Source organism: Anser anser, assembly GCF_964211835.1.
Source record: "Anser anser genome assembly, chromosome: 26".
Lineage (NCBI taxonomy): Eukaryota > Metazoa > Chordata > Aves > Anseriformes > Anatidae > Anser > Anser anser.
Window position 1 is genome coordinate 2,621,749 of NC_139747.1, and position 24,764 is coordinate 2,646,512.

General features: G+C 50.1%; 1 protein-coding gene across 3 annotated transcripts in view; it reads right to left on the reverse strand.

Moving 5' to 3' along the window:
* LOXL2 (lysyl oxidase like 2) overlaps window positions 1–24,764 on the reverse strand; it is a 53,600-nt gene that overhangs the window by 9,183 nt on the left and 19,653 nt on the right. For 2 of the 3 annotated variants that reach the window (XM_083811633.1, XM_083811632.1), the window contains exons 5-11: window positions 14,396–14,607; window positions 9,126–9,348; window positions 6,891–7,074; window positions 4,250–4,401; window positions 3,380–3,547; window positions 1,114–1,279; window positions 655–898 (exon numbers count right to left, since the gene is read on the reverse strand). In XM_083811633.1, the coding sequence (XP_083667759.1) occupies window positions 655–898; window positions 1,114–1,279; window positions 3,380–3,547; window positions 4,250–4,401; window positions 6,891–7,074; window positions 9,126–9,348; window positions 14,396–14,607 (1,349 nt within the window). Of the gene's footprint in view, window positions 1–654; window positions 899–1,113; window positions 1,280–3,379; window positions 3,548–4,249; window positions 4,402–6,890; window positions 7,075–9,125; window positions 9,349–14,395; window positions 14,608–14,772; window positions 14,817–14,983; window positions 15,380–24,764 lie in introns of those variants that run through there. The other variant, XM_083811634.1, reaches the window with a different exon arrangement.

The window sequence follows — 24,764 nt, forward strand, 5'->3', positions numbered from 1 at the left end:
TTCTTAGCTCTCTTTTATCCCAAATTAGCAAAAAATCAGCCTTGTAACAAGCCGTCATTCCAGAACCAAAGCATCTGCACGGCTCGGTTCCAGCTCCCTTTCCTCTCCCTCGTTTTCTCTGGCTGAAACTGTCAGCGTCCCCCTGAAAAACAATGCACTTTGGGGGTAAGTTTGCTGTTTACCAAAAAGTGCCAAAACCAAACAATCTCCCAGCTGTGCGCAATCTAAGCGGAGTCGAGACGCACAAATAAAATAAAGAGAAAATGCAGAGTTAGTGCGGTTTTGAGTCCCTTCCCAAGGAGATCAGATGGCTGCATCTTTCTGCATAGAGCGGGTACATCAGCACACGCTTTCTTTGCACAACACACGGCCCCGTGTACACGCTGCCCTTGCACACGCATCTCTCCCGATGAGAGTTCCGCATCCGTCGTGTTCATATACCATTTACACCTGTAACTCATGCTGTAACAAACTGGCTTCGCTGCTGTGAGATTATCACGGCTTCCCTAACACCTATCAGGGTTCTCCGGCCCCAAGCATCTCAGCCTCCCCCAGCAAAACCAGTCCAGCCCAGTCCCCGGCCGCGCTCTGCCTCCTTTCTGCGGGGGCAGCGGGAGCGGGGCACGGAGGTGGCCCCGTCCCCGCGGCACTCACCGGTGGCAGTCGTGCCAGACCCAGGCGTGGCGGCCGTTCTTGGGCCTGAAGTCGGACTGCCCGTTGTTGTGGATCTGCGAGGAGAAGCGCAGCAGGCGCCGGTAGCCGGAGGTGACCGAGGTGTTGGCGGCCGAGCTGGCCAGGCAGTTCTCCTCCAGCGCGCACTGCAGCATGAACATCGGGCGGTCCTCCAGGTAGGCCGTCTGCTCCACCAGCTCGGCGTTGAGCACCAGGTCAGGGGCGGCTGGAAGGAGGGGAAGGAAGATTTGAACTCATGGGCTAACTAAAAACACCCGCAGGGGTCTGGTAGAGACAGGCCCAGCTCCTCGCGCCGTGCTCAGCACCACCGGCATCCGTCTGACACTTTTGGCACACCCAAGGCACGGCATAGGCCACCCATTCCTCCTGTATACCCCAAGGCAAACGTGCTAAAATGAAATAAAGCCTTGAGTTACTCACTCTCTGAGCAGGACACGCCAGCACCAAAGCGACCACCTCCTCTGGGACAGGAGACGTCGGCTCCGTCGTGACGGCAGTGGGCCAGGGACATCTCCGTCCCCGAGCACTTGACCCCGCTCATGACCACGCTGTCAGCGCTGACGTCTCCGTGCCAGTACCAGGTTTCCTTGGCAGAAAGACACAAAGAGGCATTTCGCACACCGTTCGGTCTTTTTGGGGACTGCTGGGGGAATATTCGTCCCTACCTAACTTGTGTTACGTAGGAGGGAGGGAGGCCGCAGTGCTGCATTAGACTCTGATAAGGACCATTTGGTCTTCTTTTAAAGCTCTCTCTACCTGAAACATGCCTAGCCCTTGATTAAAAAATAAAGATTAAAATTAAAAGATGAGACGCTGAAACACAACAGTGTGAAACTGTCTTGCAGAGGTCTGCGTGGACAAACGTGCCACCCACCCTCCTTAACCCCTGGCCCACTCCACTCCCTTCTCACTCTAAATACTGGGGAAGAGACAAGGAAAATTGCCTGCTAAATTCTGCAGGGATAGAACGGACTGGGAGCAGAGAAGAGTAATGTGGGGAATGAGCCCCAGCCGAAGCAGAAGGCTTGGACTGGGATTAAAACCCAGCTCAGCCAGGTTCCGTGTAGATCTGACCTGTGTAAGCACATCTCTGCCCTTGTTTCTGAGCTGTTTTAAATCTCTCCTTGTTTTCAGTCCAGCTGTAAACTCAGTTTTCCACCCCGCTGTGCCCACCCAGCTGATGAATTCATCCCTGGACCGTTTTAGCTCATATAGGCTGTGCCTCTGGGAGGGATGCCCAGCAAATAAACCACACCTGCCTTGTGATGCCCAAGGAGGAGAGCAACAAGAAAAGCCAGGGTGCGTGGTGGCACAAGGAGGGGAGGCAGGATTAACGGCAGGAGATGCCAGGGGACATACAGCCTTTGAGGGCCACTGGGACTAACGGGGTCTGCTAACCCAGGGGTCTGCATCTCCTGGCTCAGAGGGGGATTCGCAGACATTCAAACCCTGCCTGCTCCCCATCTTCATCACCCAGGCTTACAGAATTTGTAGGAGCAAGAGACAATTATTCTGCCAAAGTCGGCCAGCGGGTGCAGAAGTTGCTGGGAGGGGAGAGGGAGGGGAAGGAAGAAGACCAAAAATTCTGATCTCCGTGTGTGAGCGTCAAAACCAGGAGCACGTTTCCAGGAGAAGAGAACCCATCTGCAGCATGGCTCCCATTGCAGCAGGCTGTTTGTTAACCCTGCTAGCAATGCTCTTTGCACACAGGGCTGCCCTGTTCCACACAGTGTGGCTTTATCCTCGCCGTGCTGGTGCAGCCGGGATGTGCATAAGGGCCTTTTCTGTTCTAAATACCAGCAGTCTCAGCTAAAGGAAAAAATGTCTTGTTTCTCGCTCGACTCTCGGAGCTATGTCAACAGAGCCAGGCAGCTGGAAAGGCCAGCAGCATTCAAGGGACGTGGCTGTCCTCAGCCCTGGTGCTCTGCTTGGCAGCTGTGCAAGCAGTCAGCTGGAGGAACCAGCTTGCACGGGGAGCTGGTTTTTTTTTGGGGGAGCCCCAAGACCCATTTTGTACCCAGGAACTGCAATAAAGGCCCAGAAGTTAAATATTTCCCTACAAAAGCTGCTGTTATGCCCAGATCTGCCTGTCCCTCTTCCACCCTGTGATCCTGGAGGGATGAACACTTTATTCCTTCGTGGTTAAGCTCGTTAGTTGGTAGCTTTTATCCCTTTATTAAGTGCCATTCTTGGTTGTGTGCAAGCAGGGAGGGTTTAGGGCGTTTGTCATTAAAAGACAGGAACAGCTCAGAGCCAGCATGCAGCTCCAGAGCGGACACGCTGCACAAAGTAACTCCAGGAGCAAAATGAAATTATTTTCAAGCGATCTGACACCACGTTAAACTTGGCTTCAAGTTTCACCCAGCCAGAGGAGTTCAAGTCCCCAGTCTTACCGAGGGAGGGACAAGAAACCGCACAAAACCACCAGCCCAACCAGTGCTAACGGGGCCAGACGGGGAAATCTGAGCCCTGAGCAGCACGAAAACATGAGGTTTGCCCAGAGCAGCACTTTCTGCTCTGAGTATCCCCTAAATGTCTGCTGTGCATTGACATTTAACCTTCGGGGTCTCTCCAGACAACACCCTGATGCCAAAATCTGCTTTTTTATAACCCCCCCCCCATCCTCCACCAGCCCCTACCCACCTCGAGGACACCCCCGCGGCTGACGTGGGCGCAGGGGACCCACCTGGAAGGCATGGCTGGCGAAGCCCAAGCCCAGCTGCCGGCACACCACCATGGCCTCCACGGTGCCCCAGCTCTCGCTGCAGACGGTGCCCCACCGCAGCGTGCCGTTGCGCTCCGCCAGCACCTCCACCCGGCCCTCGTAAGGGTTGCGGCCGCCGCTCAGGCGCAGCTGCAGGGCACAAAAATCACGCGTCAGGAAACGTCAGAGCGAAGGGGGAAGAGGCAGCAGCCGGCCAAGCAATGTTCAGGGCGATTTAGAGGCTAGAAATTTCAGTTCTGCTCCCTGCAGAGCAGTTGGTGCAGTTTGGTTCTTCGTCTCCCACCGTGGGCAGCCAAGCCCAGCATCTGAAAGCAGCCTGTGCCAGCTGCAAGAGAGCAACACGCTCCTCCCGAAAGCCTCCCTCCTCCACGCTCTACATTAGAGGCTGTTTACGGCCTTTGGCAAGAGCATTTGCTCATAGAAACCCCTGTCTGGTTCATCCAGTTGGAGATTTTGAGCTCCACGTGGCAAACGGGACAGCAGCGCCCAGACCTGGGTACCACCGTGGGGAGAACCGAGCGGGGTCCTATCACAGCAGGGATGCGCAGCAGCTCTGCAGGGCCACCAAAACTGTTCAGATCACAGCCAAAGTGGCGCTTCAGCCCTCTATAACCTCGCTGAGCCTCGAGGAGCTCAAAGTTCAGGACAAAAGGAAGCGCCGTCCTTACATGCTCTCCCACCTAATGCAAGGCAGATATTAGAAATCTGAATTTTTAGGCGGGACTTGGTGAAACGATTCCTACCGGGACGCCCCAAAATGTGTTGCAAAGAGGGCAGACGATGCTCTGGGATGAAAACACCTTGACACGTCACTTGTATTTGGCTTCTCACCTGATTCTGGAAACCCATCGCAGGAACGTTGCACCTCACAGCAGCATCCTCTTCGTGGTTGCAGCCCTGCGACTCCATGTTGAACTTGCAGTCCGTGATGGATTTCTCGAAGCCCGTGCAGTCGATTTCATTTAGATGAATTGGACCCATGCCTTTGGGAGGGGAGAGAAAGAAAAAGTCTTATCTTCTGCCCGTGCTACTGCGAAGAAATATCCAATAACACTTTATTAATACTTTGCAGACGTCGCGTTGGACTCTAGCACTCAAAACACAATCCTGAAATAACTCCAGCTATTTCTTATAAAAAAAATAAAGCAAAAAGCTGCAAGATTATTATTATTAATAATTTTACCATTAAATTCTTTCCAGCAGTCTCTGGGAGTCGAGCGCTGCGGCAAAGGCCAAGTTTCCGCTGTTACATAATTTACAAACTTCAGCTGGAGGAATTCACAAATTTTGACCTTTTGGCTGAATCCATATGACAGGAATCTGGTCTCGGTCAAGGCCTGACATTTAAATGCAAACAGCTACACGTTCACTGGGACAGCAGAACGGAACAACACAGGGATGTGCAAGAAATCAGTGAAATGTTTTGGGGCAGGTGCGTGTTACAGACTCCAACACCTCTGATAAAAACAAGGCAGCAAGAGAGCAAACATCTTTTGTCACCGCACAGAATGGTCCCAAGGAACCAGGAGAAGAATTGAGAAATTTGGTTCCTTCCCTGGACAACACACAACTGCCATTTCCACCAGAGACCCAGCAAGAGGAGAGACCTACATAAGAGAAGGCAATAATCCCGTAAAGCTCCCACGTCCTGTTTCCAAACTGAGCTCAAAACTGTTTAGAAAGAAGATTTTGGGGAAAGAATCCGAGATTTCAGCAGAATTTCTTTGTCACTGAAGAACAACCAGAGGCTCTCTTGGAGCCCACGTAACCCATCCATCAGTGCTGCTGGGCTCACACCAGACAGCTCGGTCAGGAGATCCCTGCAAGCAGCAGATGGAGATCCTCTGGTCTCCAGAAGTTTGCAGGAAGATTTTGGAGATGGAGGCTGAGAAAAAAAAAAATATTCTGAATTTTGAGCCATTTTTTGCTCACCTCTCTGGAAAGGAAAATGTCACCCAACTTCAAGCCTGATCCTTTATACCTCAAAGCAAAGGGCTGACTCTGGAAGGCAGGAAAAGGTGATGGGTTTGTTAATGGTAGGGGGTCTTTTTGCTCAAAACCCTTTTTCTGCTGCCAGCTGGAGGCTTTCTAACTCCCTGTGACAGCCAGCACACCTGTGACTCAGATTCTCTTTGCGGCTGCCTCTGGAAATGGAGACGTGACCCTGCAGCCCTGGGCACTGAAACGCAGCCAAATTTCATTGCTGTATGGGTGATAAAATTTGTATTTCCTCCCGTGCCATTCCCTTTAGCAGAAGAACAGGATTAGGGCTGTATGTCCAACATACACATTCACCTGCTGCTTGGGGGTTTATCTTATATTCTCCCTCCAAGGGCACTGTAGGGGACACAACATGTTCAGGAGATTCAGACTCAGTTTCTTCCTTTCAACAGACTTGAGATTGAATAGGGGTAAGTTTTTTATTCTGGGTCTCATTTACCTATAAAAGGGGGAAATTAATCATTCTCTCCATATCCTGAAGTCTTAGTGGGAGACACTTGTCTCCCACAGGTCCCTTTGTCTTAACTGGGATTTCTAGACACTTAACTGCACATCACCTGTGCCTCTAGGAAGTGAGCAGTGTTTTACCTTGTGAAACTACATCTCCAACACAGCGATGACAAGAATGGCCATTCCAATTTGTATTTGAAAACACAAATTCACCAAGACAGACATGTAACAAAACAAAGCCTAAACACACAAATGAACAAAGAGTTCAACAACCGAGTTGTTGAACCGAGTGCTCGGCGTCCCAGAGGACAGCTCCGGGAGTGTGCACTCATTGATTGCCAGTGTTTAACATTAAAAAAAAAAAAAAGGAAAATGTGTGGAAATCACAGGCATTGCTAGGAGCTCCCAGACTGCAGAAATGCCACCCGTTCATTTAGTCTCACGATACAGGGTTTGGTTTGGTGTCATTTTCTTCAGGGTTGACACTACGGGGAAGTGAATCAGAAAGTGGTTTGCGAGGGCAAATGTTAGGCTCTGAGTTGCCATTTACCAGGCTTTGGAATTTAAACCAGCTACCAAATACAGGAAATCCAAACCCAAAGCTGGCTCTGAACTGTACAAATAGCCCTTCTATTTATAACAGGCTAAATTAATATTCTGGGCTTAAATTGGAGAGCTTTTGAAGTCTAGACCCAGGGCCCATTTTTGCCAGGAACCTTCTAGTAATGCCTTACACCACGTGCATCTAGAGAACTTGCAAAGAGAATTGGAAAGCAACGGGTGTGATAACAAAGAAGTAATTACTGGAGCAGCTGCTGGAGGGAAAGGTTAAACTCATCATCACTAGATGTCTTTCCAGGAATCCTAAATATCCCTCTAAGGCACAGCCTCAAGGGACTTACTAAGAGCAGCGAAGAAATTCTTGGTCCCCAAAGCAAACATCCCAGTAAAAACACACGCTGTGAAAGGGATCTCAGAGGTGGATAAGAGGAATGGTCACCGGAGCTCCCTTTGCCCTTACCTTGCCCCAGCCTCGCGCCCGTTATCGCTTCCTTGGCGCTCCCGAAGCCCAGCTCGCGGCACACCACGCTGGCCGACACCAGGTTCCAGTTGTCGTCGCAAACCGTCCCCCACTCCCCGTTTTTCAGCACTTCCACTCGTCCTTCGCCGGTGTTGGCTCCCCCTTTCAGCCTCACCAGCGGCTGCTGCAAGACACAGACAGAAGCAGGGTCACTACTGCCCGCGAGCAGAGCATCCTTCCTTTATGGCTCCGATTTACTGTAGGGTGTGCGCTCAAAACGTACCGCCCTGAGGCACCTAAAAACCCCCATCACATAGTATAAAAGGCTAGAAGTGCTGGATGAAAGGAGATCTTCGTTTAGTAAGACTTAGGGTAAGCAGAGACATGTTTTTTACACCCCTATATGTGAAACATATAAAGACATCTTAGTTCTCTGCCTAACTCTTCTAGGGATGTCACAGCTGGGTGTGCAGCAGCCCAAATCCCAGTATGAACATCAGTTTTTCTAAGATCAATAAGTATTTTAGAGCATACACAATGTTGTCTAAGAGTACACCATGCTTGCCATCCCTGACAGCTATGGAAGTCTTCCCTATCAAAATATTACAGATCAGGGAACTATTAGGAACAGAATAAACACATCCCCTTTTATGACTCCCCTTGAATCAAGCCATACCTGAACACTAATCCAAGCTGGCTAGGTGTTTTAGCCCTACACTACACTTTAAACCTTAAGAAACTCGTTGGGGCCAACAGGCGATTTGCACCAGACTCCGAAACCCCTCCAAAGACACGCAGCGCAGAGGTGCTCCACGTGGTGCTGCGCCCACTTGCTGCCTGTGCTCAGCCGCTGGATGGGTTCGGCTGCTGGGCAGGTCTCCGGACGAGGCTCCTGGGTTAACCGAGGAGCTCCAACAAGGAGCCCCAGCCACTAAAACCTGCCGGCTGCAGCTCCAGTGGGTGGAATAAGCGATCTGATGGATGGCAGTCCGACACACGCAGCTGAGAGGCAGGTTCAGCTCCATTAATTCCTGTTCTTCTACCAATGCCCAATTATGCATGGCTCACAGTTCTCCCAGCATCGCACAGAGCAGCCCACCAGCACCCAAAAGGTGCATTGTTGGGGTGGGAGCTGTGCCCTAGGTATGGGACCACCAGGTGAAGTGTGCAGAGCCCGGGAGCAAGAGAATTGTGACTTTTAGAGCTGGAAGCATACACATCACCAGGCTCAGAGACTCTCCAAGTCACGCGAAGGGTATCCAAAGCCTACAAATGGGAATTAACTGGGCAGCGCATGTGGCTCAGAAGATTGATGATGATTTACAAATCCTTTCACCTCTGAGGCCTAAATCCTGCAAGGTCTTGTGCACAGACCCGCCTGGACTCCAGGTGAGCCAACCATGGACACGACAGCACTACTCCCATTGCTTAGAGCTTCTGCTACAGCAATATGGGGTGGGATCATTTGGGGTCTGCTGAGGTGCCAAGAAAAAGCCCACTGCTGTAGTCACAGAGATATAGGGCTGGGGAGAGCAGGGTACAGTCAACGGCTAGGGGAAAAATCCACAACACCTAATGCACCCTGCAAGAGAACTCAAACCCAGTGTTAAAAGCCTCCAGCCCCTGCAATCACCCCCATATCCTAAGGCTGCACATACCTTAAAGGTGGAAAAGTAAATTACATTCCCGTAGCATCAGCCTAAAACACGTTTGCTGCACGTTAAGTCCATCCTTTCACATTTGGCCGCCCCGCTGATGCTGAGAGCAGCCGACTCCAGGCACGTTTCGTAGCAGCCTTTTGCGTATCTGAGGACCTTTGTGCTACGCTCAGCCCGCTCTTTGCTAGACTAAACAAACACAGCCCTCCCAACCTTTCCTGCGGGCCGTGTTTTCCCTGCCTCTCAGGGCATTTCTTTGCAGAGGACCCAGGGGCGGCGGAAATACCAGCTTATTTCCATCGCATCTCTACGGGAGAGAGAACCCGGCAGGATTTAAGTGACTGCGAAACAGCAAAGCCCAGCAGCAACCGGGCACGGATTCAGCTGGCTTGCATGGAACAGCTCGAACAGGAACGTGAGGGCTGTATTTTCTTACTACTTGCTCGCAGCCTTGCCAGCCGCAGCGGTGAGCAAGGCTCCCACCCTTCCAAGCCTGGCACCGCGTCCTCATCAGCGCGACTAATTAAGCTCTGCTGGCTTCTTCCACTCACCAGCTTGCACCTCGCCCCCTGCTCACCTCCTGCCTGAAGGCTTTTCGGAAGCCACTGTGGCTGCTGGGGGCAAAGGCACGTCCCGGGACGCAGCTGACCACCGCCGGCATCCCGTTCTCGCACGTCGCGTTCTTCTCCGCGTCCACGTTGAGGTGGTTGCCCAGCTTGCAGCTGGAGATGTGAGCCTCGTTCCCGCTGCAGTCCATCGAGTAAGCCCAGTAATGCTGCTTCCTTCTGCTGGCAAACATCCTTGCAGGAATAAAGAGGAAAATGAGAGTTAGGAACCCATAAGAGCTGCACCGATGTCGCTGCGTTTGGGGAAAGAACGCCTTGGGATTAAATGAAGACGGAGCGGCGTTATTTGAAGGCTGACCCATTCACACTCACAATGCCTCTCTGTTCAGGTGCTTAGGAACAAATTTAAGCTATTAAATTAATAGCTTAAATTAGTATTAAATTAATTTAAGTGTCTATTTAAGCTAAAGAGCGGAGCGTGAATCAACAGTGTGGCTGGAGCAAAAACTGCGCACTTACGAAGAGACACTTAATAGAGATCCCACACTGCAGAGGTCAGAGAGCAGAGCCAAGGCAGTTAACTAAAAAGGCCAAACAGTCCCCAAAAAGGCCTCTCCTGTAACCAAGCTGCCCTCTTTGCTTGCCATCACCTATCAGCTGCGAGGAGACGGCAGAGAGCTACGGCCCTCCAGCTTCTCTCCCAGCTGCAGTGTTAACAACTGCAAGCCTGAAAGCAATTTCCGAGAGCAGAAGCAATTCCCTCGATGACATGTTCACGGCAGAGGAGATTGGCAGCAGCTTCTGCTTCTTGCTCCCAAACCGTAGTGCTCGCTTGGAGCTGCTCCAGGGGCTCCTAAGGGGGAAGGGGCACGTGTGATAAACGGGGAAAGAAAGTGATCCAGCTTCCTCCTGGCTGCATTGCGACAGCAATTGGGCAGCACCAATTCTGATCAACCACAGCACCTGAACAGGACCTGGTGGAGGAACAAAGGAGCCTTTATAGGGTGTTGGTTTGAAATTAAACTGGGCAGGTCGCGACTGCAAGGTTTTTCCCAGGTGCTACCCTTCGGTGGTCCAGTGTGGGCTGGTTTATTCCATCCTGGATGCTGGAGAGGATCTTCTCCCCTTCCGCTCGCTAAGCTTTGCTGACAAGCTCGTCCAGGCTCATATGGCTCACAGCCACCAGCTAATCCTTTCTGGAACCAGATTTGTCCAGGTTGATGCTAGGGCCAAATCCAGCTGAGATGGAGATGCAAACGCATCGCACGATGGGGAGTAAACGCTCTGCTGGAAAGGGCTGAGGATGGAGCAGCACAGGCAACCTGCCTGTCTTGGGGGAAAAACACCATCAAACCAGGGTTGTGAGGGGCCCTGAATCAACAGGAAATGAATGGGGATGGGAAGAGGAAAAAATTAAAAAACAAAAAACATAAGAAGAAAGGGGATGTGGGCAAAAAGAAAGTGCCGGACACTTCACAGCTAGAATATCTCAGTCAATTTTGGACCAGGCCTTGAAGACTTTTCTTACTTTTAATTAAGCCGCGTTACAGCTTAATTACGTGTTACACCCTGGGAAGCATCTGAAATCCTTGTCGAGTGACTTTGCTCCATACCCCCCTAGCACGAGCCAGCTCTGCTTCATTCATCACCCTTCCATTCTGTGCTCCCGTTCGGGAAGTGAGAACCTGAAGGAGTGTTTACACCGAAAGCCCGACACACACATGTGCAGAGGGCTCCACGAGCTCCAGAGCAGACGCAGCAGAAACCCAGCCTGTCTTAGGGAAGTAATTACGGGGATGCCTTATAATAGCAAACAATGACCTCAGCCTGGAAACTCGATGAGGCATTAACATCTGGTTGATATTAACAAGCCCTTGGTAAGCTGGGGAGAAACAGTCAGAGAAAGCCCCACCTCATTTCCCCAGACCAAATATATGTATATATATTAAAAAGTGGAATAGAGATGATGTCTACAGACAGAAACTCAGGGCATTCCTTTTATTTAGCACACAGAGGGTGCAGCCCACCTCTCCCTGGCCTTGCTGTAAGCCAAGGGCAATGCAGCTTGGATCAGGGTGAGTGAACAGTCATGCCGTGAGTTCAGCCAACTCCGGGTCAAGCTGGAACCCAAAGGATTTCTACCGGTCAGGAGAGGTTGGTCTTCATCACATTAAGCTTTAAAAAAAGGCATAGGTTAAGCCCAAGGGCTGCAGGAAGCGTCTCGGGGTGTAGCTAAAGCAAACCTGCTTTCTAAGAGCGTGTTTGAGAGGCCTCAAGGAGAGCAGAAAGTGCTGGGAAAATTCACACACGTGCTGGGAAAATTCACCCCTGGTGCACTGAATGCAAAGCAAACCGTCCTGGAGGTGCTGAGCTCCTCCGTCCGCTCCTTGGCAAGTCACAGAGCTGTAAGAAGGCATCAGGTCCATCTCTCTGCATCTTGGGTCAATAGCTCTTGCTGTCCCCATCAACAAAACGCATTTAATCCTCCTCCCTCAGCCCCAGCAAGGCTTGGAGGAGGAGTTAAACAGCACTTACATAAAACCACTTTGAAGCACGAACAAGAACATGGAAACAACGCTGAGATTTGTTTCATTTCCTACCATAAATCGCGCTGTCAGCTGCAGAGCCTAAGTTACATTCAGGAATAAAACCCTGGCACGGGGACAGCAATGAACTAAGTTGTTTTCTTTCAAGCAAGATCCATCTGCAAATCATTTCACCTCCCACCACTGTGCAGAAGAGCCCAGGGCCCGTTAGCTCAGCCTGCAAAGCTGCACTTTGTGGGCAGCGGGACCGGCGCGGACGCTGCCCCCAACCCCAGCGGGAAAGGATCCTGGGAGAAGGGTATTTACAGACGAGGGAGAGCAGAGCCCGAGAAATGAGGAAAAACATTTCTGAGGCTTTGCACTCGCGTGGAGAGAGGGTTTAGTTGGAGCGACCAGGAGATGAACTCCTCTCTCCCCCAAAAAACAGGATGTGACCAGAAAGCGTGGGGGGCAGCGCACAGAGCAGATCTCAACGGTTTTCACTCCGGTATCTCAATTAAGAGGCAAGGGCCTCTTAATTGAAATCCTCAGCCCAGACCTGGGAGGTTTCCCTTACCAGGGATGCTGGCTGTACTGATGCATCTGTCTGCTCAGAGAGCCAGCAGATGCGTGCTGCCCTGCTACCATGTGGTTCAGGTCTCTGGTAACACAAAGCACAAAAGGCAAACGCCCCAGGAAAGAAAACAGCTTTTAAACTATGCTAACCAAACAAAACTGCCTTTCTGACAAAGTTTTACAAGTCTTCCTCTAATGAAACGACATGCCATCTTCTTCTAACCCGGCACAATATTCATCATATTTTCCAAAACATCTTTCCGTGGGTGCAGGAGCAAGCAAGCCATTGCTGCGTGCTGAGAATGAGCAGAGGTGAGGGAGGAACTAGGGCACTACTTAAAAAAAATTGTCTGGTTCGGTAGCAGAGGTACACATGTCTGGTGTTTGTAAGCACTGCATATTCATAACTCCAGTGAATGGGATTTTCAACATTGCTGAACAACCATGCCCCAATTTTTCCATCTTTACACGCGCTGTTGCAAGAGGCAGAACAATTACCAAGCGCCCTTTTATTTAAGGCAGATGGTTCCAGCTGCTAAGGTTGATGCTTTTCTTGGAAATGCCACAAGCGAGGAGCAAGGAAAAATCTGCTTTGTCTTACTAGAAGTGTTCTGCCCTCCTGCTCTGATGCAGGGGGTGGGAATCTAAGGGCTGAGTTTGGGGGAGAGACGTTGCACTGATGGGAGGAAAAGTCCCTTTAACGGGAGCAAAACACGAAACTGCCTGGTAGCAATTATTAAATCACTGCTCGTCTCCCTGGGAAGCCCGAGAAGAGTTCCACTTGGGTTATTTATTTTAAATTCTTCGTGCTGCTGCACAGCTTTACGCTCTTCCAGCCCAAGGACCTCTTCGATTGATCACGATCTTACTAATGAGAGAAATGAAACGTGGCCAGTCGGCCCCAGAGGGAGCCTTCACAAACAGCAACTGCACAGGCCGAAAGGAGCAGGCAGGAAAACCACAGCTCCTGCTGGAGAAATCAGTTCTTCCCCCCACCGACCGAGGCTTTCCCACTCCACAGGTCACATACTATAGGAAAGAAGCGAGACAGGATTTAGCTTAAACTGTTTTACATCTGCCTCAGGGCGTTATTTCAAGGGAATGGCGTAGGAAGAACCATGTCTGGGATGAACGCTGGTGACAAAAAGCAACGACAACAAAAAAAAGACCAGAGCTCCCAGCTTTCAAGAAAAGAGGAATGCATCCTGAACCGATCAGCCCCTCAAAGACACGATGTTCTCCCTAGGGATCACCGCTTTCTTCCCTCTTTTTAAAGCCATCTACAAACAGAGGAACTAAAAGCAGCTCTGCCATCACAACTGCATCCTCCTACCAGCACCGCCGCAGCTGCAGAGGCAGAAAGAAGCGAGGCAGGGAGCAGCAGCAGGATGCGCGACCCATCTTTGCAGGCTGTGATGCACAGAGCAAGGCGCGCAGCTGGAAGCGGCTGGCAGCTCTTCCAACCCCGAGCCACTGCCGGTGCCAAAAAGAGCTGAACCGGGGCTAACAGCAGCGAGAGATTTACCGGGAAATGTTCCCCAGGGCAGGCGGCTTCTCTGCGGGGGATTTGGCAGCCGGACACCCGTGAGCCATGGATGGCGAGCCTCTGAGAGAGCCGAACGTGAAAGCAGCTGGTTGACACGGGTTGACACATCGGAGGTGTGAGACCGGGACTTGCATGCAGGAGCAGGAAGGAGGAACGTGGGCAATAAAGCACAACAAGGTCCCGTTTTATTTTGGGGTGGCTAAGTGCTTAGGTGTGCTTGCAGCTTTACTGGGAGAGCATCATCAGTTTGCTCATGTCTACCCATCCTGCACACAACACAGGACCTAAACCCATCGCTAGTGAAGGAAACGAACATCCCATAGCCAGAAACAACAAAAAAAGATTTCTTGGGCTGACTGTCCACGTCTCCTACTACAGGACCTATCAAACACTAGAGCTGATACAGCTCTCGATCTCCAGCCAGCACGGTGAGGACCAACCATTCCCCTGGCCGCACAAGGAAATGCTTGACATTTCAAATATTTGCACAGACGGAAAACCTGATCTGAAGGAATGAAGCAGTTGGAGGTTTTTCCTCCCTCGAGGTCTCCAGCGTCACTGGACAATTTGCATTTTTGAACAAGGCCCCAAGTGTTCACAGAAACACGCGACTCACACAACGTTCTGCTCTTACTTGTAGACCTTGGCGTTGTATTTCCTCTCGCTCGGAAATCCAAACATGCCGCAGACGACTCGGGAGTTTTTCATGGTCCAGTGCTTGTCACAGATCTGCTTCCAGGTCCCCTCGTCCTTCACCTCCACGTAACCCTCCGTGACGGGCACCCGCTTGCGGTAGGTGGCGAGGATGGCGCGGATCCTTATGTCTTCCACCTGGATGTTCATGTTCTGTGAACATAAAAAAAAAACAACACATGAATGATGCAAGGAAACCTGTTGTGTGGCTTCCAGGTGGGGAACAGAAATCGATTCTGCTCAGGGGAATCACAGCTGGACAGAGGGAGGCAGAAAAGAAGAGATGTTAGGAAAAGTCACACCAGGGATGCAACAAACCTTGCGCAAGTCCTTCCTCTGCCCTGTGAAAGAGGATGCTTTTTCTCATGTTAAATAAAAAAAAAAAAAGAATGATTATGTTAAAAAAAAAAACAAACTCCTTTGTTACTTGAATTAATTGAAAGCGCTCATTTCAGAAGCATGGTGACCTTAATTAGGTCTCAGCTACTATGGGAATGAACTGAGCACAGCTTTGGTAGGGCCAACTTACCAGCAGGGAGCCCTGGCGAGGAACCAAAATGGGGGGGGGGCTCTCTCTGGGCACCCCTTCCCCACCTGGCCCGGCACTGTGGGAGCCAGGACCCCGAGCTGCTGGCATGGGCACCCCCAGTGTCCATGGGCTGGATTCGTCCCCCAGCTGAAGCAGATGGCTCGGAGGTTGCACGGATTTCACATTTGGAGCCTACGTGAGAAGGCTGCGCAAACAAACCTCGCAGGGACCAAAAGCAAAGGCCGACTGGAAAATATCTGCTGCGGCAAGCAATTACAAAAGAGCTACTGAAAATTTTATAACTTGCTTCCAGGAGAGGTTTTTTTTTTTTTCTTCTTCTTCTCAAAAATGTACGAAACCACGTGGTTGTGCTAGCGGTTACATCAGAGCCTAGGAATCCTTCCCTCCCTTCGTTCAAATTCAATCGCTTGGAAAAGAAAAGTGCCCAGAGCTTTAAAGAGATGCCGGCTTCTCCGGGACACCGACCAGTGGCACACACAGAGGTATTCGAGTCAGGGATATCACGGCAGGACGTGCAGAGTCCTGCGAGTTACACGTGGCACATCCCCCTCCAGATACTGCCCCAGCACTGATGGAAATCCCAGGGCACACGGAAACCAAGGGCAGGGAAAATCTGCTCCTCGTTCACAGCCCTGCCGCTGCTCTGCCTGCGCAACCCCGGGCAGGTCACTTCAGGCTTTTATTTTTTAATTATTATTATCATAATCTACATTTAACACCTGATTTTACGGCAAACTGGCTGACTGATTCCTCTGTTCACCTTCAGCTGGAGCATCCACGAGACAACCCCAGTGACCCTGGCCAGCAGGACCTTGAGTTTTACCCAGGAAAATCAACGCAGTGGGGTTGACAGCTTGGGCTTGCATCTTAAAAGCACCTGTAGCCCTTAGGGAAAAAAAAATAAAACCAGAAAAAAAAACACAAAACCACAACAAACCAACAAAAAAAACCCACAATAATATCCAAGTTTGTTACATCTGAGACTTTAAGGCGTTCAGACAAAGGGCCTGACGCAAGAGCAAACTCACACTTCTCCTGTGCAATCTGGAAAGTCCATTTCCATTTGCAATACAAAGAGTTTTTCTCCTGTAACACTGCACAGCTTCTGACTACGTGCTGTCAGGGAAGTAGCAGAGCCTCTGTGCATTGAAGGCCTCCCCAGGCTGGTTTCCAAACCTGCAACTCACTTTTCCCCTGGTGCAGATTATAAAATGTTTCCAGCCCTTCGGTGGATGGGGAAAGCGTGTTTACCTGCAGCTGGAGGCCAGCGCTGCCTGAGAGAGCACCTTGTTTCCCTGCTCCCTCCATCACGCCCTGCTCTCTTCACCAGGAAACAAGCAGCAAGAAAAGCCTTAAATCCACTTGGAAATAGCTCTGACAGCTGAAGGTCTAAAAATGCTTGTAATAAAAAGCCTATGGAGAGGATTAACCCAGAAGACAGAATGCCAAAGCTTAAAATTGCACTCAACGAGCACACGAAAAAGATAGTAACGACGGAGGAAATTTGCATTGACAGCTGAGAAAGTGGGTGAGACAGCCTAGGTGATTTTTTTTCTGTCTGTGACTGCAGGATATATCCACCCTATATAAAACCCTAAGTATGTTTGCTGCACGTAGCTACGTCAGTATCAGCCTCACTGCATAATAAAGTAACCGAAAGGGGACATTTTCCTTGCCTAGACCTGACAAAGCAAGATGCTACCGTCCGCTTGGGGCTTTCAGTTGGCTGGCACTTCCATTTTGCCTGGATTTAAGCAGGCCAGAGGCAGAAGCCTGTCCCCAGCACGACGGAGAGGAGAGGCATTCAGACCAAAGTGTAATTCCTCGTTCAGGAATGATGCTCGAGGATGCCTGCGGTTCCCAGGAAGATGCAGGATGGGGTTGTGAGCCCCATTTGGGTCATGCAGAGACCAATTCCAGATGTGCAACATCTGCCCGATGTTTCCACCACTAAACAGCAGCATTATTCTCGCATTGCACTGTTACTCATCGTCAATACATGGCCATCTTCACTGCCGCAGCAACAGAGGTCCTCAATGTGCTGGAAGCTCCCTTGGACCGGGTGGTGACACATCTGAAAGGCCTCCAAGATACGCAGAGTGCTCAGAGGGTGGGAGAGAGAAAATACTCTCAGCCTCCTTTTGCAGATTGAGAAATAAAACCCAGGGAGATCAAACTGCTTCTCCAAAGACCCTATGGGCAGGAATTGCATCCGAGTATCCTGAGGTCCCGACCCCAACCTCCACGCAAAGATCCCTCCTGCACCAGGGAACATCAGCAAAACCTCTAGCACTCATGTCTGTGTTTTATTTTACCTTTTTAAATCCTTCCCACTCCACCACCCTAAGTGGAGCTGTGGAGCACAAAAGCAAAGACATCCAGCCTGCCTCTGACAACTGCCAGTAACAGATGCTGGGGAAAGAGCATCCAAGCAGGGCGACATTCAGCAATATTTCCCAATTGTATTCCCTGCAGCTCCCAAGGATCTGTGTACAGAAGGTGTATTTTAAATGTTCAAAGGCCCAAAATGAATTTGAGCATCCCTCACTGCGATGCGCTGAGATTTAGGCTATCAAAGCAACGGGCAAAGAAAGAAACCGGCCCCCTCTGTCAGAGAAGGAGAGGGAAACCACAAAGTTTAAAAAATAAAAACTGGACCAGGTTGTCCTTGCCGGTCATTTTACAGTAGAAAAATAAGGGGCAAAGCTCAAAAGGCTTGCTCGTGGGCTTGAAAAAACGCTGTCAGAGCCAGCTTGATACCTCAGGCACAACAGGCTCCGCTACAAAGGTCCCAAGACACGTCTCTCTTACCCAGGAGATGCTGACATAGACACAAAAAAAAACCACTTGGCACTCTCTTTTAGTGAATCCAAATCTTTTTGTCGTGCCTTTTTGCCTGTATTTGCCAAGGAAGAAAATAAAAAACACAAAAGCGAGCAAACTAGCAAGAAGTAAGCCATCATTTCATTCCCTCCAAGGTATTTCGATCTTCAGATAGCTACAGCAGACCGGCACGCAGTGACATTTTCATGATCTGTCTGAGAGCAAAGCCAATCTACATCCACTCCCCTCTCTGCCCATGGAAAATAGGTTTAGAGCAGAGAACTACTGATATAACAACTCAGGGGGTTGCACCGAGTCTGAACAAACAGCAAAATATCCACGGGAAGAGTTCCACGTGCTGCTGACCTCAGCTTTATGCTGCAAGATTAAAGAACAATGAAGCAAATTAAATATACTGAATATATTTATATAATATGCACTAAATATATTGAATGGTTTCCTTTCTCTGCACAGTTTTTGTTACACTGGGAGTATTCAGTAATGCCAGTACAGGCAGACTTATATTTTATCTCCCAACACCAATGCACAGAGCAGCTGGGGTAATGGTGAAAACAGACTCCGCATCGAAATCAGAAGCAAACAGTGTTTAATAGCCGGAGCAGATGTTTTTAAATAGCTCTCTCCATACTTTCTGTACACGTGGAGACAAATGCCTGCAACAAGCTGTCATGTCAACAAGGAAAACTCTCTCTGAAAGCTTTATTTCTGATATTACAGCCATACACTGAAGACGAGGTAGATCTAGAAAATGCTCTGAAGGATATCTAAAGATCGCCAAGCAGGTATCTGAAGCCAAATCAGAAGTCAAAATCCCTCAGCTACCAAGGATAAAGCAGAGCCTTCAACAACATTTCAGGAGCCAGTCACTCAGCAAAGAGCAATGCTACCTGCAGGAAATAAAACTGGGTTGATCGCACCCCGCATAATAGGTTGGGAAATTGAGGCCTGAGCCCCAAGGGCAATGGGGCAGAGTTTGTTCAGTCCGAGGCTGAAGGACAGAGTGCAGGGAGTGAGGACACCAGGCAGAGACCCCCAGCTCAGCTCCCTACACGGCTCTGTGCCATGGGAAGAGTGCTGCTGAGGATCTCTACCCACAAACCACGAGACCAAACCCCAAAAGAGGTAACCCCCACGGCTCATGCACGACAGTCCTCCAGCGAGCCTTGCCCAGCTTCCACCTGTTTAGGCGAACAGTTATGGAGATGTAGGTGCCAGCCCTTATTCCTTTTATCAAACAAAATAACAAAAACCACACAAAAAAAAACAAAACCACAACCTCCCTGACTTGGAATTCAGCTACTAGCTCGATACAGACCTGGATCTCCAACCTCTCCTTTGCTTGTGAAAATCCCACCCACCTACGTACGGGTGAATTTTGCTTTCCCTTTGCTTTTCCTTTTCTTTCCTTTTTCCCTTTCCTCCTCTGCTTTCTGCTCTGCAGAAGGCTGCTCGTTCAGAGGACGGCACCTCACGTTGCTGACCCCGTGAAGGTTAAGGGGGCAAGGAGGTCTGCTCCAGCACTACCAGCCTCGTTCCTCGTTCCTTTGCTTGCAGCAAAGGCATCCATTCGGGCACAGCTGAGCCCCATTAAAGATCAAGCACACGTGCAGCAGGAAATCCTAAGACATTTTTCTCCTGCTTGAGTTAAGCCTCCTTAGCTTTGAAAGGCGTGAAGAAGCAGAAGGCAAGATAAAGCTGGGTGCAGAGGGCCAGGGGAAGACACGTAGCACATCTATTCCTAGATCCAGCGCCGTGGCTTGCACATCAACCTGATTTTCACCGGAGCCACGTTTCTTCCCCCCTTCAGTAAAAGGAAGGCAACGCTGAGCCCACCTCGCCTCCCTCTGCAGCAAGGGCTTCGTTCACAGCTCTTTTTGCCCAAAGCACAATGTGATTTGGGCTGGGACTTGCAGCATTACTACAATAGAAGTTAGTACAAAATAAAATAAAATAAAGGGGTCAAACTATTCTGGGCTGGGCCATCTTTCTCCTGCCTCCTGCTCCTTTCCTCGCCCAGATCCATGCCCAAGACCCGCGCTGCTGCTCCGCTCCAGTCCCAGCACAAAAGCCCACCGCAAGCCAGCTGTGCTCTGTTACAAAACCAGTGAATCTCAGCCTCCGGGGCCTGCCCGGAGAAAGGGAAAAGAAAAGGCGGTTGGTTTTGAGCTTTCACAAAAGGATTCCTGGCTCGGAAAGTTTTCACAAGAGGCTCGACTGCTTTTGTTCTCACCCTCTGCACCAAATGCAAACGGCTTCGGATCCGATTGCAAAAACAGACGCAGCTTTCATAACATTTTCTTCCACATTTTGTCGTCTCTTTTGCATTGACAGAACAATGTTATGCATGCTCCTGCACTGCCCGAGCTCGGCGATAACCCCTCTCTTATCGGGATGCACAGCAATCGGGCAAGGGGGGAGCTCCCATTCCTAGAAACCCGACTGCTCCTTCTCATATTGCTGGCTCCCGGCTGAAAGCAAGCCACAGCAGCTGGGATTTCGGAGGGGATTTGGAGGAGAGCATCTCAACGCTCACTTCAAGCACACACCCACGCGCTCGGTGACACCACTAAGAAACCAGCGAGCGAGCTGCATGGAAGGGAACTGGGATGAAGTTTTGCATCTGTGTATTTTAATTTTTCTTTTCTAAGCATCACCACGAGCGATGCTAAGAATTGGAGAGCGAGAGGGCAGCCGTGTTCAGGACCTTTTCTGACAGATCCCCAGGGGATCGCACAATTTAGGCAAAGACTGAGTCCTTACCCCAATTCTGGATTTAACAAACGGAAGGGGTCTGTGTGCTGCCTCTGCCCCCCATATCCCCTAGAACCAGCTTTTCCTTCCCGATGCCTGACCCACCCCACTGCCCCTTAAATGCAGAAACCCACCCGTATCACTTTCCATTTACACCAGAGCCCCAGGATATCTTAGCATCCTAAACACCGGGACATTAAGTCTCCAACTCACACAAGAAATAAATCGGTTCCTTTCAGTTCACAGCATGACAAAATCTCTCCATATAGACCCTGCTCACCCCAAAAACGTCTCCTCTCCTCTGTTTGAGCCCTTCCCCTACTTCCACTGAATTCCCAGCTACCAAGTCTGTTCCCCCAGAGATGACTTTTTGGAAAGGTCTCTTCGCATGCATGGGAACGGCTGGAATCTGTTTTGACTTAAACATCTGGAGCTGTGCCTCTGAGTCACCAACGAGGTCCCAGCTGTTAAATAAACACGGCAAAGGGATGCTGCAAGACAGAGACGGGCTGCCTATGGGGGACGGCGGTCCCCTGGGAACGTGACGCTGCATTGGACTGCAAACGCTTTTTGTTCTGGGTTTGCGCAGTACAAAAGGGTAAGGGACGAGAGTGCAATTTGGGATTAAGGTCCAGGAGCAATTACAGTGCAGATTATAAATGGCATTATAAAAGCCGAGATCTCAGCTAAACCATGAAATGCTTCAGCAGCAGCCTCATGATTACCGATGCAAAGCAGGCTAATGAAAAGCACCAGAGAAAGGAGTTGGTGACAAGGGCAAGAGAAGGCAGGAGCACTGTACCCTGGAGGTATTTTGTCATAGGTAAGAGGCTCAGCTCAGGACAGATGATGCTCTGGTCTGTAAGCATCACGTCTGAGGTTTCCACAATGGGCAAAGCTCTTACATTCTCCGCTTCCTTTCTGCTGAGCTATTTTAAAGACGATCTGGATCAGGCTCTGTAAGCCAGTCAAATTTATTACCTGACCTTCGCCCCGCAGGACAGAACAAGATCCTACTCTGTTCTCAGGCTTAGATAGACAGTTTATTGTCTTGCGTAATGCAGGAATGGTTAGCTGCGTCCAAAACGCTGCCTGACAGCTACTCAGACCCCGAAAACAGTCTGCACGAGGATGCAGACGGGTTAACTCTGTCCCCCAGGGAGCAGCAGCAAGCCCGTGCCAGCTGTGGCAGTAAGAAACCCCCCAAAAGCTTTAAAATTATAGGAATAAAGAGACACGGTGGCTTGCCACAACAGCAGCTTAATTAATTATTTGCCTGAAGGTAGCTCCAGAAGAGATGCTGAACCCCCTCCAGGCTCACAAAACATCAGCACTCATTTCACGTTGGCTTATGTTTAGGAAAGTAAATATTTGCGCTGAGGGGAAAGGCATCAAAACCCTGTTGTCACAAACAGGCAAATAACCTTTTTATTGTCATTTCTGAGAACAGGACGGTCACGACAGGGCTGGTCTCAGACGGTGGTGATCTACGTTGCAGCTCCCCATGGTATGGAGAGATCCTCCAGTGATTTGCATGGCTCGAAGGTAGATACCAGGCAGATTTATATTTATGCCAGACCCAGACACTGCTCCTGTCCTCCTTCCCTCCTCGCTCCTTCCAGTTAGGAGCAGCTCAGCACACAGGAGCATTTTGTACAGCCTCATCCCCAGAGCCCAATTTAACCAAAAGCTCCCCAACAGGACGCAGCGATGCCCCTTCCCTCTGGTTAAGGAACCCGGACAATATAATTCAACCCACTTTTAACCGGGCGTAACCAGACCCTTTGAGCCAGCAGGCTTTGAAGCGAGATTTTTTTCTGCCTCACACATGCCCAGATAGGAAAAGGAGGACAGAAATAGCAGCACGGCCTGGTATGTTTAACTAGACTTTGTCTGCCCACCGTCTGGCCAAGGCTACGGGCTGCTCTCAGGTACCAGAGCTATTTGCGAACCCGAACGGCTGCAGCAATTTGATATATTTAGAGCACATGTCCTATTTGAAGCCCGTGTGTGTGCACGGAGAGGAAGGAGGTGGACAACAAATATTTTGTTAAGGATGTTTTGGGGGATAGGTTAAAAAAAAAAAATTAAATTCCTACCGTGCATTTATTAAAGGAATATATTGAGGGTAGGAGGCAATTCCTGTGGCCTTAAAATTGCTGTTCCGCCCAAGTCAGGCAGTCACAGGTGGGCTCGTGCTGTGTTTGGGCAGTGCAATGGCCACATTACTCCACGAACCCTTTACAAGAGCATGGCCTGCGTTCCCTGCTCACAGCGCTGCCGACATAAATTCAATCATTTTGATTTCAGGGCTTCTGGCATCCTGCACAGACTTAGAAAAACATTTTGAGACCGTGCACACCTTTAAACTGCAGGCACTGGCACCCTATAAAGGAACCCTACAGCAGGTCCCAGGACCACTTTCAGACACTGGCGAACCGCAAGCACCAGCCAACCAACCAAGCGCTGCACTTCTGCACTGGTTTTATCCTGCCCTCCACCTTTCGTCGAGGTCTGCAGCTCCCAAAACTTCCCCTGCCCCTTCTGCATGGGGGATGTGGAGTTGGTCTGGGGCAAGGACACGGCACAAGACCCCGTGGGCTCAGAAATCTCTGGGTCATGCAGCAGATCCCGCTTGCTGCACAAATTATTGAATTATTGCCAGTCAGCATACATATTTATGGAACTCGTCTGTCCCTCTCAAACTCCACAGGAGAGGCAGCAAGCAGTTTCCCTGGTCCCAGATACGCTTTGAGCACTCAAAGTATTAGGAATAACGCAGGGGCTGTGCTCTGCCCTCGGGGCTCGACCCAAGTCCCACACAAAGCCACTAACGTGAATATGGGAACACAAAACTGGGAACTTTTACTCCAAGCTCTGCTTTGGCGAAAAAGAAAGAAGAAATGCAAGCTAAGAGAAACCCAGAGTCAAACACCGGTGATTTTTAACAACGATGTTGGATGTGTCCATGGAGGACCAAAGCAAGCAGGGTCAGCGTCCTCCTCCCCATGTTCCTGGCCATCCTCATGGCTGTGGGCAGCCTTTCCATCTGTGTGCAATTGCTCAGTAAAGATGCTCAGCCACACGCTTGGCACTTCCATGCACACGGCTGTGGAAAATATCAGGCAAAAACAATGGGACTTAAATCTTTGCCCTTTAACAGGAGGCTGGTGGATTTCAGATTTGCCCTAACCTCAGTCCTGGTAGAAGAGTTAAAACTCTTCCTTCCTGTCTCCTGTCTGCTTATCTCAGATCTTCCATCCCTCACCCTGCACTGAAACATTTGACTTCAGCCTGCGACCGACAACTTGTCTCACAGAAGCAAGGGTCAGGCGCTGCCCCTACCCCACAGGGCAGGCATGGAAAGGCTCAGGGACAGGAAGAGATGTGATGTAAGCCTCAAAATATGAGCTGAGATGGGAAAAGATCTGGCTGAGCGTATATATATAAGCCAAGTGGTTTATGGTGATGGAAAATTTCATCCTATGCTATTTATCTGCAGCATTTCCAAACTGGGAAACGGAGGTATGTACATTGCCCAATAAAAATAAACTCAGCTCAAGGGCTATCGTGTTGCTTTTAAAAGAGTGTGAACTCTCTGCCTGTCAGATTTTAGGAAGCGAGGCCAGATTTGAGCAAATGTCAATTTGCAGAGCCCCTCGGAGCTGGAGCCCCGTCAAGATGAAGTCAGATGTTGTCTGATACCTGCTGGCTTTCCGCGTTAAATCTTAGCGGCGCTTGGCAGCCCCGGAGAACTCAGCACTGAAGGTCTTTAAGACGCTTTCTAAATGATGAATTTAAGACAGTCTGTCCGCAGGAACACACAGGGCTCCCTATTGCAGGGGAGAGAAATGTGAATGTAATGGCAAACATTTTGGGATGGGCTCCCAGAGCACGAATTTCCCCAGGAAGGCAGAACAAAATCACTGCTCCCTGCAGTTCACACCCCAACACGAGTGCACACCGCAGTCAATGCCTGTTCCTGTTAATCTGCTGGCTGTAAAAACACCCGCTTACAAACATACAGATCCATTTGGGAATTGTTACAGTCGTTCTTAACTGCTGTGGGAAAAGGGGACGGAGAGGTGCAATCCGAGGTGATGCACGGAGCACATGTGTAAAGCAACAGCTCCATCAGTGCAGCATAGTGGGACTGTTGGGGAGA